We start from the raw sequence: 13,667 nt of genomic DNA on the forward strand, positions 1-13,667 counted from the left end.
GTTGGCTGAGTAATACAGCATTATGCCATGAAATTGACCACATATATTTACATAGACTGTTGCATTACCATTTTTCAAGTTCAGTGACAATTTGCAGTCCTGGGGAGTAAATGTCGGGGTTAGAAGACCAAAATGAGGAGCAATTGCATTCCAGGGGACTAGAAGCTGCAATTACTCCGCATTTTACTCCTTTTTTCCTTAGAGTGTAGAACCGACACATTGCGCTCTCGGAAATGATTCGTTTCGTATGAAAGGGTTATTATGATGCGAAATTATGAAATAATACGTTTTTTTATTATACATCAGCTCGGTTGTCTCATCCTCCTTTGTTCATGCATTGTATTATATCGATGAGAATGCTGCCTTATGTTTTACAATGTAGCTTGACTTGTGGAAGATGCGCCGTTCCTTCATGGCTTGGCGTTTGATCCGCCGCAACACCGGGAACAATAGCACGTGCAACAATCTTCCTCGAAAAACATGTAATCCTAAAAACATAAAAAATAGCGTGAGGCAAGAAAAACACAAAAGCACACACGTGGTACGCCGTTTCCACACAAAGAGAACGAGCGTGACAGTAAGCTATACACCTTGATATGTGTCACATTTGAGTTTTACTAGCTCTTATATTTTCTCTTATTATGAGCATTTTGAACCGCAGATGCTATACTCGTGATCACAGCAGCTTGTTTTCGAGGAACAACACATTAGTAGACGTAACTGGGTAGCCGTAGTAAGGATCGAGTAGAAGGAACCAATTCTCATATATACGATGGCGGCTCGATTCCTCGTGGCCCGTGCAAGGTAGGCACGATCGTAGTCTTCAGCCCGAGCATCTAATACATAGGATGCGTTCCACAACCAACCCTCGAGTAGGAGTTGTACCACGTGACCATGGGAGTAGGGTAACCCTCGGGTATGTTGTGGAACAGGCGCCCGTACGATTCTGAACATGTCGACAGCAGACGACATTGACATTTGGGCCCCGCGACATCAGAACCGCTGTCCGCTGCTTCGCTTTAGTGTGACGCTGTTGACTTCGGTATGGGGACATCTGCGTGGGTTCGTAAAGCATTCACGCCACGAATTAGGGGTATTTACCGCACGTTCCGAGAAAGGGTAGCGCTGTTATCGTCCGCAGCTAGCTCTGAAACGCACAGAAACAGGTTTCGACCTTCACATACAACGATCCGATGTGTGTTTTATGTATAGTTCCATTCATGTTGCTCTGAAGAAAACATCAGGTCGCAAAGTTCGCACTGGAACTTTCCTGGGTCCGCTATGATGCTGCCGAGACGAGCAGCAGCAAAAGCAGACGACCGTAGATTTCAATGCAGACGACAGCTCTGACGTCACTACTCTTACCTACTCCCGTCTGATAGGGAGTAGAGCGAGTCGACCTCGGGTAGCTACTCACGAGTAGGCAACCCGCTTTTGGAACGGGGGTCGCGACGTCATCGAGTAGGTTTTGGAACGTGGAGAGTAGCTACTCCCTACTCTCGAGTCGACCCGGGTGAGTTCTGGAACGCAGCCATAGCCACGCGACAAGTAGCGAATGAGGCTTGTGCAGTGACGTCACGTGACATTGGAAAACATATTGCCGTACTGAAGTCACAGTAGGAGGGCATCCCGTTAGTTGTTGCGTTATGCGTGCAATTACACGCTGCTGCCTCATTCGGTCCGCATGTATGACGCCTGTGACGCATCCCCATAACACGTGGCTCCAAGCTCCGCGTGACGTCACGTGCACCAGCCTCATTATTGCTTCCAGCACCGTGGTCCAAATAATCCACGGTTCTACCCTGCGGCACGTGCAACATGTCGCCACGGTGTAACATCACGGTGCCGTATTAATTATTATTATTATTGGATTGTCAGCTGATGAACCGGTGTTAGGGGCTGTCTCTCTACGGTGAGTGTCAGCCCCGACGCGAACAGGGAGGCGGACACCAAGGCCAACAGACGTATATCGAACGTCGGCCTTGATACGCACTCAAGTTTCACTCGCGGGAGCTCTAGAGAATCATATTTGCTGAACCTCCAAGCTCGATCCCCATTTCCCATTGAGGACCATTGACCATCACAAAAGTCAACACATCATCACATATAAGTCCCTCACACGCCGCTCTGATGTACTATGACCAGTAAGGCCTTGGGGGGTTGTTGCTTCCCGACCAGCACCGGTATGTTTCAAAATAATTCCGAGCTTTATTAGTTAGCGCAGTGGTTCCCAAAGCCATCAATAAAAATATAGATGACCTCGTCGCGACCCCCCGGATTCCCTCGTCGGGAAGCCGGACGATACACTGACTTTTTGAGACTTTGTGTTGTGTCGTCTGTTTTTCGTCTTTTTCCCAGTCTCGGGTTTTCGTCATGGATACACTGACATTTTATTGGAGCTACATTCAGAGTGAATTCCCTGGGCTGTCTTGGACACCGCTTCCGACTCTGCGCTTTGTCTTTCGTTTGACAGCTGTCCGAAATGGTTCCACAGTTGGATGCACGCAAAACTCGGAAATCAGAAGCAGGAACGAACGCTTGATCCTGAGCAAAACGGCGTCGTGGTCTGCTAACTATTCTGCATTCTTCGCTCACCGACAACATACGCGAAACGGTATGTTTCTGACGTCCGCGCTGTAATTAGAGAAGACATCATTACGCGGTGCACCGTGAAAGCCGGGCGTCCCTGTATGCCGCGACAGACACAGACGCTGTGAGCCGGATTGAGTAGAACTAACGGCAATAGATTTTGGCCTTCGTGCACAACTGAGCAGGCGTAAAAGCCAGGCTGTGTGATGCATCAAAAGCGTCACGTACCCCGAATGCAAGCACACTTATGAGAAACCTCCGGCTCTGTAGCCGCGAGCCTCCTGGTAAAGCAAAACAGCGGGCAAGGCGTAGCACTTTTTAAAATTTATGGACCGCTTCGCGACCCCCCTTTGGATCGTGTCGCGACCCCCTGGGGTTCGCAACCCACAGTTTGGGAATCACAGAGTTAAAGAAAAGCGTTTGAAACATAGCGGGCTATGGTTTGTCACCTTCCTAGTGTAACGCTTAATATAAGGATGGACCAGCCAATCCTCGTATCCTAGGCAGGGATTCAAGATTCGTGGGTTCGAATCCCAGTGCCTAAAACGGCGAATCGGATCTTTCGAATCCACCAACCACCTTTGTTCCTTTTTTTTCCAAATTCGCGCCTCCGGAGTCTGCCAAAAGCCTCATTGGCCCAATAAGAACCCCAGTTCCCAAAAAGACCAATCGAATCCACGAACGAAGATTCCCTGTTCCTCTTTAAATCTGGCGCCTCCGGAGTCTGCTGAAAGTCCGATTGGCCTTGTCCGAATCCCACTGCCGAAACGGCGAATTTATTCTTTCGAATCCACCAAACACATTTGTTTGTTTCTTTTTAAAACTGGCTCCTCCGGAGTCTGCCAAACGCCTCATTGGCCCCATCCGAACCCCAGTTCCCAAAAATACCAATCGAATCCACGAACGAAGATTCCCTGTTTCTCTTTAAATCTGGCGCCTCCGGAGTCTGCTGAAAGTCCGATTGGCCTTGTCCGAATCCCACTGCCGAAACGGCGAATTTATTCTTTCGAATCCACCAAACACATTTGTTTGTTTCTTTTTAAAACTGGCTCCTCCGGAGTCTGCCAAACGCCTCATTGGCCCAATCCGAACCCCAGTTGCCAAAAAGACGAATCGAATCCACGAACGAAGATTCCCTGTTTCTCTTTAAATCTGGCGCCTCCGGAGTCTGCCGAAAATCCGATTGGCCTTGTCCGAATCCCAGTGCCGAAACGGCGAATCGAATCTTTGGAATGCACCAACTAAGTTTGTTTGTTTCTTTTTAAAACTGGCTCCTCCAGAGTCTGCCAAAAGCTTCATTGGCCCAATCCGAACCCCAGTTGCCAAAAAGACGAATCGAATCCACGAACGAAGATTCCCCGTTTCTCTTTAAATCTGGCGCCTCCGGAGTCTGCCGAAAATCCGATTGGCCTTGTCCGAATCCCAGTGCCGAAACGGCGAATCGAATCTTTGGAATGCACCAACCAAGTTTGTTTGTTTCTTTTTAAAACTGTCTCCTCCAGAGTCTGCCAAAAGCTTCATTGGCCCAATCCGAACCCCAGTTGCCAAAAAGACGAATCGAATCCACGAACGAAGATTCCCCGTTTCTCTTTAAATCTGGCGCCTCCGGAGTCTGCCGAAAATCCGATTGGCCTTGTCCGAATCCCAGTGCCGAAACGGCGAATCGAATCTTTGGAATGCACCAACCAAGTTTGTTTGTTTCTTTTTAAAACTGTCTCCTCCAGAGTCTGCCAAAAGCTTCATTGGCCCAATCCGAACCCCAGTTGCCAAAAAGACGAATCGAATCCACGAACGAAGATTCCCTCTTTCTCTTTAAATCTGGCGCCTCCGGAGTCTGCCGAAAATTTCATTGACCTTGTCCGAATCCCAGTGCCGAAACGGCGAATCGAATCTTTGGAATGCACCAACTAAGTTTGTTTGTTTCTTTTTAAAACTGGCTCCTCCAGAGTCTGCCAAAAGCTTCATTGGCCCAATCCGAACCCCAGTTGCCAAAAAGACGAATCGAATCCACGAACGAAGATTCCATGTTTCTCTTTAAATCTGGCGCCTCCGGAGTCTGCCGAAAATTTCATTGACCTTGTCCGAATCCCAGTGCCGAAACGGCGAATCGAATCTTTGGAATGCACCAACTAAGTTTGTTTGTTTCTTTTTAAAACTGGCTCCTCCAGAGTCTGCCAAAAGCTTCATTGGCCCAATCCGAACCCCAGTTGCCAAAAAGACGAATCGAATCCACGAACGAAGATTCCCTGTTTCTCTTTAAATCTGGCGCCTCCGGAGTCTGCCGAAAATTTCATTGACCTTGTCCGAATCCCAGTGCCGAAACGGCGAATCGAATCTTTGGAATGCACCAACTAAGTTTGTTTGTTTCTTTTTAAAACTGGCTCCTCCAGAGTCTGCCAAAAGCTTCATTGGCCCAATCCGAACCCCAGTTGCCAAAAAGACGAATCGAATCCACGAACGAAGATTCCCTGTTTCTCTTTAAATCTGGCGCCTCCGGAGTCTGCCGAAAATTTCATTGACCTTGTCCGAATCCCAGTGCCGAAACAACGAATCGAATCTTTGGAATGCACCAACTAAGTTTGTTTGTTTCTTTTTAAAACTGGCTCCTCCAGAGTCTGCCAAAAGCTTCATTGGCCCAATCCGAACCCCAGTTGCCAAAAAGACGAATCGAATCCACGAACGAAGATTCCCTGTTTCTCTTTAAATCTGGCGCCTCCGGAGTCTGCCGAAAATTTCATTGACCTTGTCCGAATCCCAGTGCCGAAACGGCGAATCGAATCTTTGGAATGCACCAACTAAGTTTGTTTGTTTCTTTTTAAAACTGGCTCCTCCAGAGTCTGCCAAAAGCTTCATTGGCCCAATCCGAACCCCAGTTGCCAAAAAGACGAATCGAATCCACGAACGAAGATTCCCTGTTTCTCTTTAAATCTGGCGCCTCCGGAGTCTGCCGAAAATTTCATTGACCTTGTCCGAATCCCAGTGTCGAAACTGCGAATCGAATCTTTGGAATGCACCAACTAAGTTTGTTTGTTTCTTTTTAAAACTGGCTCCTCCAGAGTCTGCCAAAAGCTTCATTGGCCCAATCCGAACCCCAGTTGCCAAAAAGACGAATCGAATCCACGAACGAAGATTCCCTGTTTCTCTTTAAATCTGGCGCCTCCGGAGTCTGCCGAAAATTTCATTGACCTTGTCCGAATCCCAGTGCCGAAACGGCGAATCGAATCTTTGGAATGCACCAACTAAGTTTGTTTGTTTCTTTTTAAAACTGGCTCCTCCAGAGTCTGCCAAAAGCTTCATTGGCCCAATCCGAACCCCAGTTGCCAAAAAGACGAATCGAATCCACGAACGAAGATTCCCTGTTTCTCTTTAAATCTGGCGCCTCCGGAGTCTGCCGAAAATTTCATTGACCTTGTCCGAATCCCAGTGCCGAAACGGCGAATCGAATCTTTGGAATGCACCAACTAAGTTTGTTTGTTTCTTTTTAAAACTGGCTCCTCCAGAGTCTGCCAAAAGCTTCATTGGCCCAATCCGAACCCCAGTTGCCAAAAAGACGAATCGAATCCACGAACGAAGATTCCCTGTTTCTCTTTAAATCTGGCGCCTCCGGAGTCTGCCGAAAATTTCATTGACCTTGTCCGAATCCCAGTGTCGAAACTGCGAATCGAATCTTTGGAATGCACCAACTAAGTTTGTTTGTTTCTTTTTAAAACTGGCTCCTCCAGAGTCTGCCAAAAGCTTCATTGGCCCAATCCGAACCCCAGTTGCCAAAAAGACGAATCGAATCCACGAACGAAGATTCCCTGTTTCTCTTTAAATCTGGCGCCTCCGGAGTCTGCCGAAAATTTCATTGACCTTGTCCGAATCCCAGTGCCGAAACGGCGAATCGAATCTTTGGAATGCACCAACTAAGTTTGTTTGTTTCTTTTTAAAACTGGCTCCTCCAGAGTCTGCCAAAAGCTTCATTGGCCCAATCCGAACCCCAGTTGCCAAAAAGACGAATCGAATCCACGAACGAAGATTCCCTGTTTCTCTTTAAATCTGGCGCCTCCGGAGTCTGCCGAAAATTTCATTGACCTTGTCCGAATCCCAGTGCCGAAACGGCGAATCGAATCTTTGGAATGCACCAACTAAGTTTGTTTGTTTCTTTTTAAAACTGGCTCCTCCAGAGTCTGCCAAAAGCTTCATTGGCCCAATCCGAACCCCAGTTGCCAAAAAGACGAATCGAATCCACGAACGAAGATTCCCTGTTTCTCTTTAAATCTGGCGCCTCCGGAGTCTGCCGAAAATTTCATTGACCTTGTCCGAATCCCAGTGCCGAAACGGCGAATCGAATCTTTGGAATGCACCAACTAAGTTTGTTTGTTTCTTTTTAAAACTGGCTCCTCCAGAGTCTGCCAAAAGCTTCATTGGCCCAATCCGAACCCCAGTTGCCAAAAAGACGAATCGAATCCACGAACGAAGATTCCCTGTTTCTCTTTAAATCTGGCGCCTCCGGAGTCTGCCGAAAATTTCATTGACCTTGTCCGAATCCCAGTGCCGAAACGGCGAATGAAATCTTTCGAATGCACCAACCACGTTTGTTTGCTTCTTTTTAAAACTGGCGGCTCCGAACAGAAAGCCTGATTAGCCCGATGCAGGGCGCGCCAAACCACAGCAGAAAACTCAGACATTACAAGTGTAAAATTAACATGGTTTCGCTTTTGATTGTTTCTTAGTTCTATGGCAAGAATTCGAACACGAGAGCTTATGTATTTCCTGCAATCGATGAACAACATGTTAAATAAATTACATTTTTAAGTAGTATATGGGTGCGTTCCCTCCTAAAGTTAACTATCATTTAATTTGTTTTCTATCAAAGTGACAGTCGCATCCGCTTCGGGCGATTTCGAAAATTTAGTGTCATTTTATTCCTTATGGACTGCTGAACACGCCATCGGAAACCCCACACCAAATAGTGGCGTTGTTATTCGATGAAATACACGACAAGAGCAGACACCGGATGCTGTGTGTATTCCGCTAATCGCTGCCTCAAAAAGCGTGGAAACGTGCTTATCTCAGAACCAATCAGGGCGCTGCCTCCAGAATCTTGACCGGGAAGCTTTTGATCCGCCGTCGTCTGCAATTGCTCTGCATGGCATTTGGATGTCAATATGTCCGACGAAAGCGAATGTTACCTGTCGTCGCTATCCAGAGGTTTCCTCGTGAGGACAGCAGTGATGCAGTAATAGAGGACAATGATCCTCATTCTACGGATCCGTTGCCGTCCACGAACCAAATATAAGGGTCACAAGCCCTTTAAGGTAAACGTCCCTCCATAAATTTGTGGCGTGTTGGACAACGAATAACGCGAGCCAATGAAGGAAGGGCCAGAGCAACTGTTCTCTGGAAAGCTTCCTCTCATTGAAGCAGTGATTGAGGGGAGTTCCTGCTCCCCCTCCACTGTTGTCCGTTCGCATTACGTGACGAGATCAGTGTTTTCTTTATCAATTTCACAGGGACAGATCGCATGATGAAGGAAACAGTGTTTCGAGCAACGTCGGTACCTGTAAGACATGCCACTTACAATCAACATAGCACAAGCAATGAGGCAGGCCTTGGCGTGAACGTCCAGATCATGGGGGAAAGAAACACTAATCATGTCAGCATAGACAGCCGTTTTCTTCTTATGTGTAGCAGGCTCCTTTGCCACTGTACCTATCCTGTTGTTCCCCAGAGTAAGGACCTGAAACAGACAGCGCTTAAATCGTACTAATCGTTGGGCACAGGTTATACGCTATGAGTAGTGCACCACGATGCGGGAAAAATGAAACACCTTCGCTACGGACGCATAAACATCATACAGGGTGCCCAAGCTAAGTGTAAACATATTTTTTCAATATATATATATATATATATATATAACTTTCCCGAGATCAAATCAATTGCAATATAGCATATGCTGAAGGGCACTCCTTATGGGGCATTAGCAAACTCCTAAGACAATGTCTTAATTAACTTTCAATAATTCACTTTTTAATGATGAAAACTAGGAAGTTGCCTCAATCAGAACATCTGTTCCTTTCGGTCATCCGATATCGTAGCCGTGTTCAAAGCAAAAATCCGTTCGGTAGATCGCAAAAAAATCGTGAAGGAACACCGTTTTTTTTCTCTTTATTTTGTTCATTGCGCATCTTCGGGGACGCGTATTTCAGTCATCCCCAATGAGAGGGGTAGAGCACAAAATCCCCTTTTGCGTGCTGGAAAAAGATTAAAAGAAAACAGAAACCTAGGAGTTTACTAATGCCATCCTAAGGAGTGCCCTTCAACATTATGCTATGTTGCAATTGATTCCATCTCAGCCGTATACAGCTGTATACGGCTGTATACAGCCATATACTATACGTGCAGCCAAAGAGCTCCTCCTAATTTTTGCCCCTTATACACTTGACTGGCTTTGCACTGGGCTTTCAGAGGTGTCTTATGACACCCTGACGGGAGGCATCACGTGCCACGTGACCCTCTGACGCCATCCGCTCAAACGTTGCCTGCCTGCGTACTGCTGATGAGGCCCACGAAGGCCGAAACAGCTGTCCAGTACTGGCATGGGGACGTTTGACTTACAAACATATGCGATACGTGCAGGCAAAGAGCTCCTGCTAATTTTTTCCCCTTATATATATATATATATATATATACCTTCTGACCTTCTGACGCCATTCGCTCAAACGTTGCCCGCCTGCGTACTGCTGATGAGGCCCACGAAGGCCGAAACAGCTGTCCAGTACTGGCATGGGGACGTTTGACTTACAAACATATGCGATACGTGCAGGCAAAGAGCTCCTGATAATTTTTTCCCCTTATATATATATATATATATATATATATATACCTTCTGACCTTCTGACGCCATTCGCTCAAACGTTGCCCGCCTGCGTACTGCTGATGAGGCCCACGAAGGCCGAAACAGCTGTCCAGTACTGGCATGGGGACGTTTGACTTACAAACATATGCGATACGTGCAGGCAAAGAGCTCCTGCTAATTTTTTCCCCTTATATATATATATACCTTCTGACCTTCTGACGCCATTCGCTCAAACGTTGCCCGCCTGCGTACTGCTGATGAGGCCCACGAAGGCCGAAACAGCTGTCCAGTACTGGCATGGGGACGTTTGACTTACAAACATATGCGTTACATGCAGGCAAAGAGCTCCTGCTAATTTTTTCCCCTTATATATATATATATATATACCTTCTGACCTTCTGACGCCATTCGCTCAAACGTTGCCCGCCTGCGTACTGCTGATGAGGCCCACGAAGGCCGAAACAGCTGTCCAGTACTGGCATGGGGACGTTTGACTTACAAACATATGCGATACGTGCAGGCAAAGAGCTCCTGATAATTTTTTCCCCTTATATATATATATATATACCTTCTGACCTTCTGACGCCATTCGCTCAAACGTTGCCTGCCTGCGTACTGCTGATGAGGCCCACGAAGGCCGAAACAGCTGTCCAGTACTGGCATGGGGACGTTTGACTTACAAACATATGCGATACGTGCAGGCAAAGAGCTCCTGATAATTTTTTCCCCTTATATATATATATATATATACCTTCTGACCTTCTGACGCCATTCGCTCAAACGTTGCCTGCCTGCGTACTGCTGATGAGGCCCACGAAGGCCGAAACAGCTGTCCAGTACTGGCATGGGGACGTTTGACTTACAAACATATGCGATAGGTGCAGGCAAAGAGCTCCTGATAATTTTTTCCCCTTATATATATATATATATATATATACCTTCTGACCTTCTGACGCCATTCGCTCAAACGTTGCCTGCCTGCTTACTGCTGATGAGGCCCACGAAGGCCGAAACAGCTGTCCAGTACTGGCATGGGGACGTTTGACTTACAAACATATGCGATACGTGCAGGCAAAGAGCTCCTGATAATTTTTTCCCCTTATATATATATATATACCTTCTGACCTTCTGACGCCATTCGCTCAAACGTTGCCTGCCTGCGTACTGCTGATGAGGCCCACGAAGGCCGAAACAGCTGTCCAGTACTGGCATGGGGACGTTTGACTTACAAACATATGCGATACGTGCAGGCAAAGAGCTCCTGATAATTTTTTCCCCTTATATATATATATACCTTCTGACCTTCTGACGCCATTCGCTCAAACGTTGCCCGCCTGCGTACTGCTGATGAGGCCCACGAAGGCTGAAACAGCTGTCCAGTACTGGCATGGGGACGTTTGACTTACAAACATATGCGATACGTGCAGGCAAAGAGCTCCTGCTAATTTTTTCCCCTTATATATATATATATATACCTTCTGACCTTCTGACGCCATTCGCTCAAACGTTGCCCGCCTGCGTACTGCTGATGAGGCCCACGAAGGCCGAAACAGCTGTCCAGTACTGGCATGGGGACGTTTGACTTACAAACATATGCGATACGTGCAGGCAAAGAGCTCCTGCTAATTTTTTCCCCTTATATATATATATATATATACCTTCTGACCTTCTGACGCCATTCGCTCAAACGTTGCCCGCCTGCGTACTGCTGATGAGGCCCACGAAGGCCGAAACAGCTGTCCAGTACTGGCATGACGACGTTTGACTTACAAACATATGCTATACGTGCAGCCAAAGAGCTCCTGCTAATTTTTTTCCCCCTTATACATTTGACTGGCTTTGCACTGGGCTTTCAGAGGTGTCTTATGACACCCTGACGGGAGGCATCACGTGCCACGTGACCCTCTGACGCCACCCGCTCAAACGTTGCCTGCCTGCGTACTGCTGATGAAGCCCACGAAGGCCGAAACAGCTGTCCAGTACTGGCATGGGGACGTTTGACTTACAAACATATGCGATACGTGCAGGCAAAGAGCTCCTGCTAATTTTTTCCCCTTATATATATATATATATACCTTCTGACCTTCTGACGCCATTCGCTCAAACGTTGCCCGCCTGCGTACTGCTGATGAGGCCCACGAAGGCCGAAACAGCTGTCCAGTACTGGCATGGGGACGTTTGACTTACAAACATATGCGATACGTGCAGGCAAAGAGCTCCTGATAATTTTTTCCCCTTATATATATATATATATATATATATATATATATACCTTCTGACCTTCTGACGCCATTCGCTCAAACGTTGCCCGCCTGCGTACTGCTGATGAGGCCCACGAAGGCAGAAACAGCTGTCCAGTACTGGCATGGGGAGGTTTGACTTACAAACATATGCGATACGTGCAGGCAAAGAGCTCCTGCTAATTTTTTCCCCTTATATATATATATACCTTCTGACCTTCTGACGCCATTCGCTCAAACGTTGCCCGCCTGCGTACTGCTGATGAGGCCCACGAAGGCCGAAACAGCTGTCCAGTACTGGCATGGGGACGTTTGACTTACAAACATATGCGTTACATGCAGGCAAAGAGCTCCTGCTATTTTTTTCCCCTTATATATATATATATACCTTCTGACCTTCTGACGCCATTCGCTCAAACGTTGCCCGCCTGCGTACTGCTGATGAGGCCCACGAAGGCCGAAACAGCTGTCCAGTACTGGCATGGGGACGTTTGACTTACAAACATATGCGATACGTGCAGGCAAAGAGCTCCTGATAATTTTTTCCCCTTATATATATATATATATACCTTCTGACCTTCTGACGCCATTCGCTCAAACGTTGCCTGCCTGCGTACTGCTGATGAGGCCCACGAAGGCCGAAACAGCTGTCCAGTACTGGCATGGGTACGTTTGACTTACAAACATATGCGATACGTGCAGGCAAAGAGCTCCTGATAATTTTTTCCCCTTATATATATATATACCTTCTGACCTTCTGACGCCATTCGCTCAAACGTTGCCTGCCTGCGTACTGCTGATGAGGCCCACGAAGGCCGAAACAGCTGTCCAGTACTGGCATGGGGACGTTTGACTTACAAACATATGCGATACGTGCAGGCAAAGAGCTCCTGATAATTTTTTCCCCTTATATATATATATATATATACCTTCTGACCTTCTGACGCCATTCGCTCAAACGTTGCCTGCCTGCGTACTGCTGATGAGGCCCACGAAGGCCGAAACAGCTGTCCAGTACTGGCATGGGGACGTTTGACTTACAAACATATGCGATACGTGCAGGCAAAGAGCTCCTGATAATTTTTTCCCCTTATATATATATATATACCTTCTGACCTTCTGACGCCATTCGCTCAAACGTTGCCCGCCTGCGTACTGCTGATGAGGCCCACGAAGGCTGAAACAGCTGTCCAGTACTGGCATGGGGACGTTTGACTTACAAACATATGCGATACGTGCAGGCAAAGAGCTCCTGCTAATTTTTTCCCCTTATATATATATATATATATACCTTCTGACCTTCTGACGCCATTCGCTCAAACGTTGCCCGCCTGCGTACTGCTGATGAGGCCCACGAAGGCCGAAACAGCTGTCCAGTACTGGCATGGGGACGTTTGACTTACAAACATATGCGATACGTGCAGGCAAAAAGCTCCTGCTAATTTTTTCCCCTTATATATATATATATATACCTTCTGACCTTCTGACGCCATTCGCTCAAACGTTGCCCGCCTGCGTACTGCTGATGAGGCCCACGAAGGCCGAAACAGCTGTCCAGTACTGGCATGGGGACGTTTGACTTACAAACATATGCGATACGTGCAGGCAAAGAGCTCCTGCTAATTTTTCCCCTTATATATATATATATATATATAAATATAAATATATATATATATATATATAAATATAAATATATATATATATATATAAATATAAATATATATATATATATATAAAATCACTTAACCGTAAGGAAACAGAAGAAGTTAGCCCGCGATGATATACCCGTGCCGAATGACACCGCAGTGACTGCGCCTCCCACTGCAAATCCCGTAGATACAGCACCCGACCCTCAACCGACACCCATTGTTCCCGCTGCAAGTCACGTAAAAAATAATGTCGTGAATTTATCATCCGCAACCCTCACTGACCACGAACTCTCGCTTCTTAATCGGGGACTGTCCTTCTGTCCAAACAGTGACCTGTACAACGAATAT

At 46.8% G+C, this 13,667-nt stretch overlaps 1 protein-coding gene across 2 annotated transcripts in view; it reads right to left on the minus strand.

Annotated features, from left to right (window-relative positions):
- Nucleotides 1-278: 278 nt before the first annotated feature.
- The window catches only part of LOC135372736 (phospholipid scramblase 2-like), a 164,761-nt gene continuing 151,372 nt past the window's right edge, over nt 279-13,667 (minus strand). For both annotated transcript variants that reach the window (XM_064606221.1, XM_064606222.1), the window contains exons 6-7: nt 8,153-8,311; nt 279-488 (exon numbers count right to left, since the gene is read on the minus strand). In XM_064606221.1, the coding sequence (XP_064462291.1) occupies nt 411-488; nt 8,153-8,311 (237 nt within the window). In that variant the 3' untranslated portion in view covers nt 279-410. The remainder of the gene's footprint in view (nt 489-8,152; nt 8,312-13,667) is intronic.

Source organism: Ornithodoros turicata, unplaced genomic scaffold (genome assembly GCF_037126465.1).
Source record: "Ornithodoros turicata isolate Travis unplaced genomic scaffold, ASM3712646v1 Chromosome169, whole genome shotgun sequence".
Taxonomy (NCBI): Eukaryota; Metazoa; Arthropoda; class Arachnida; order Ixodida; family Argasidae; genus Ornithodoros; species Ornithodoros turicata.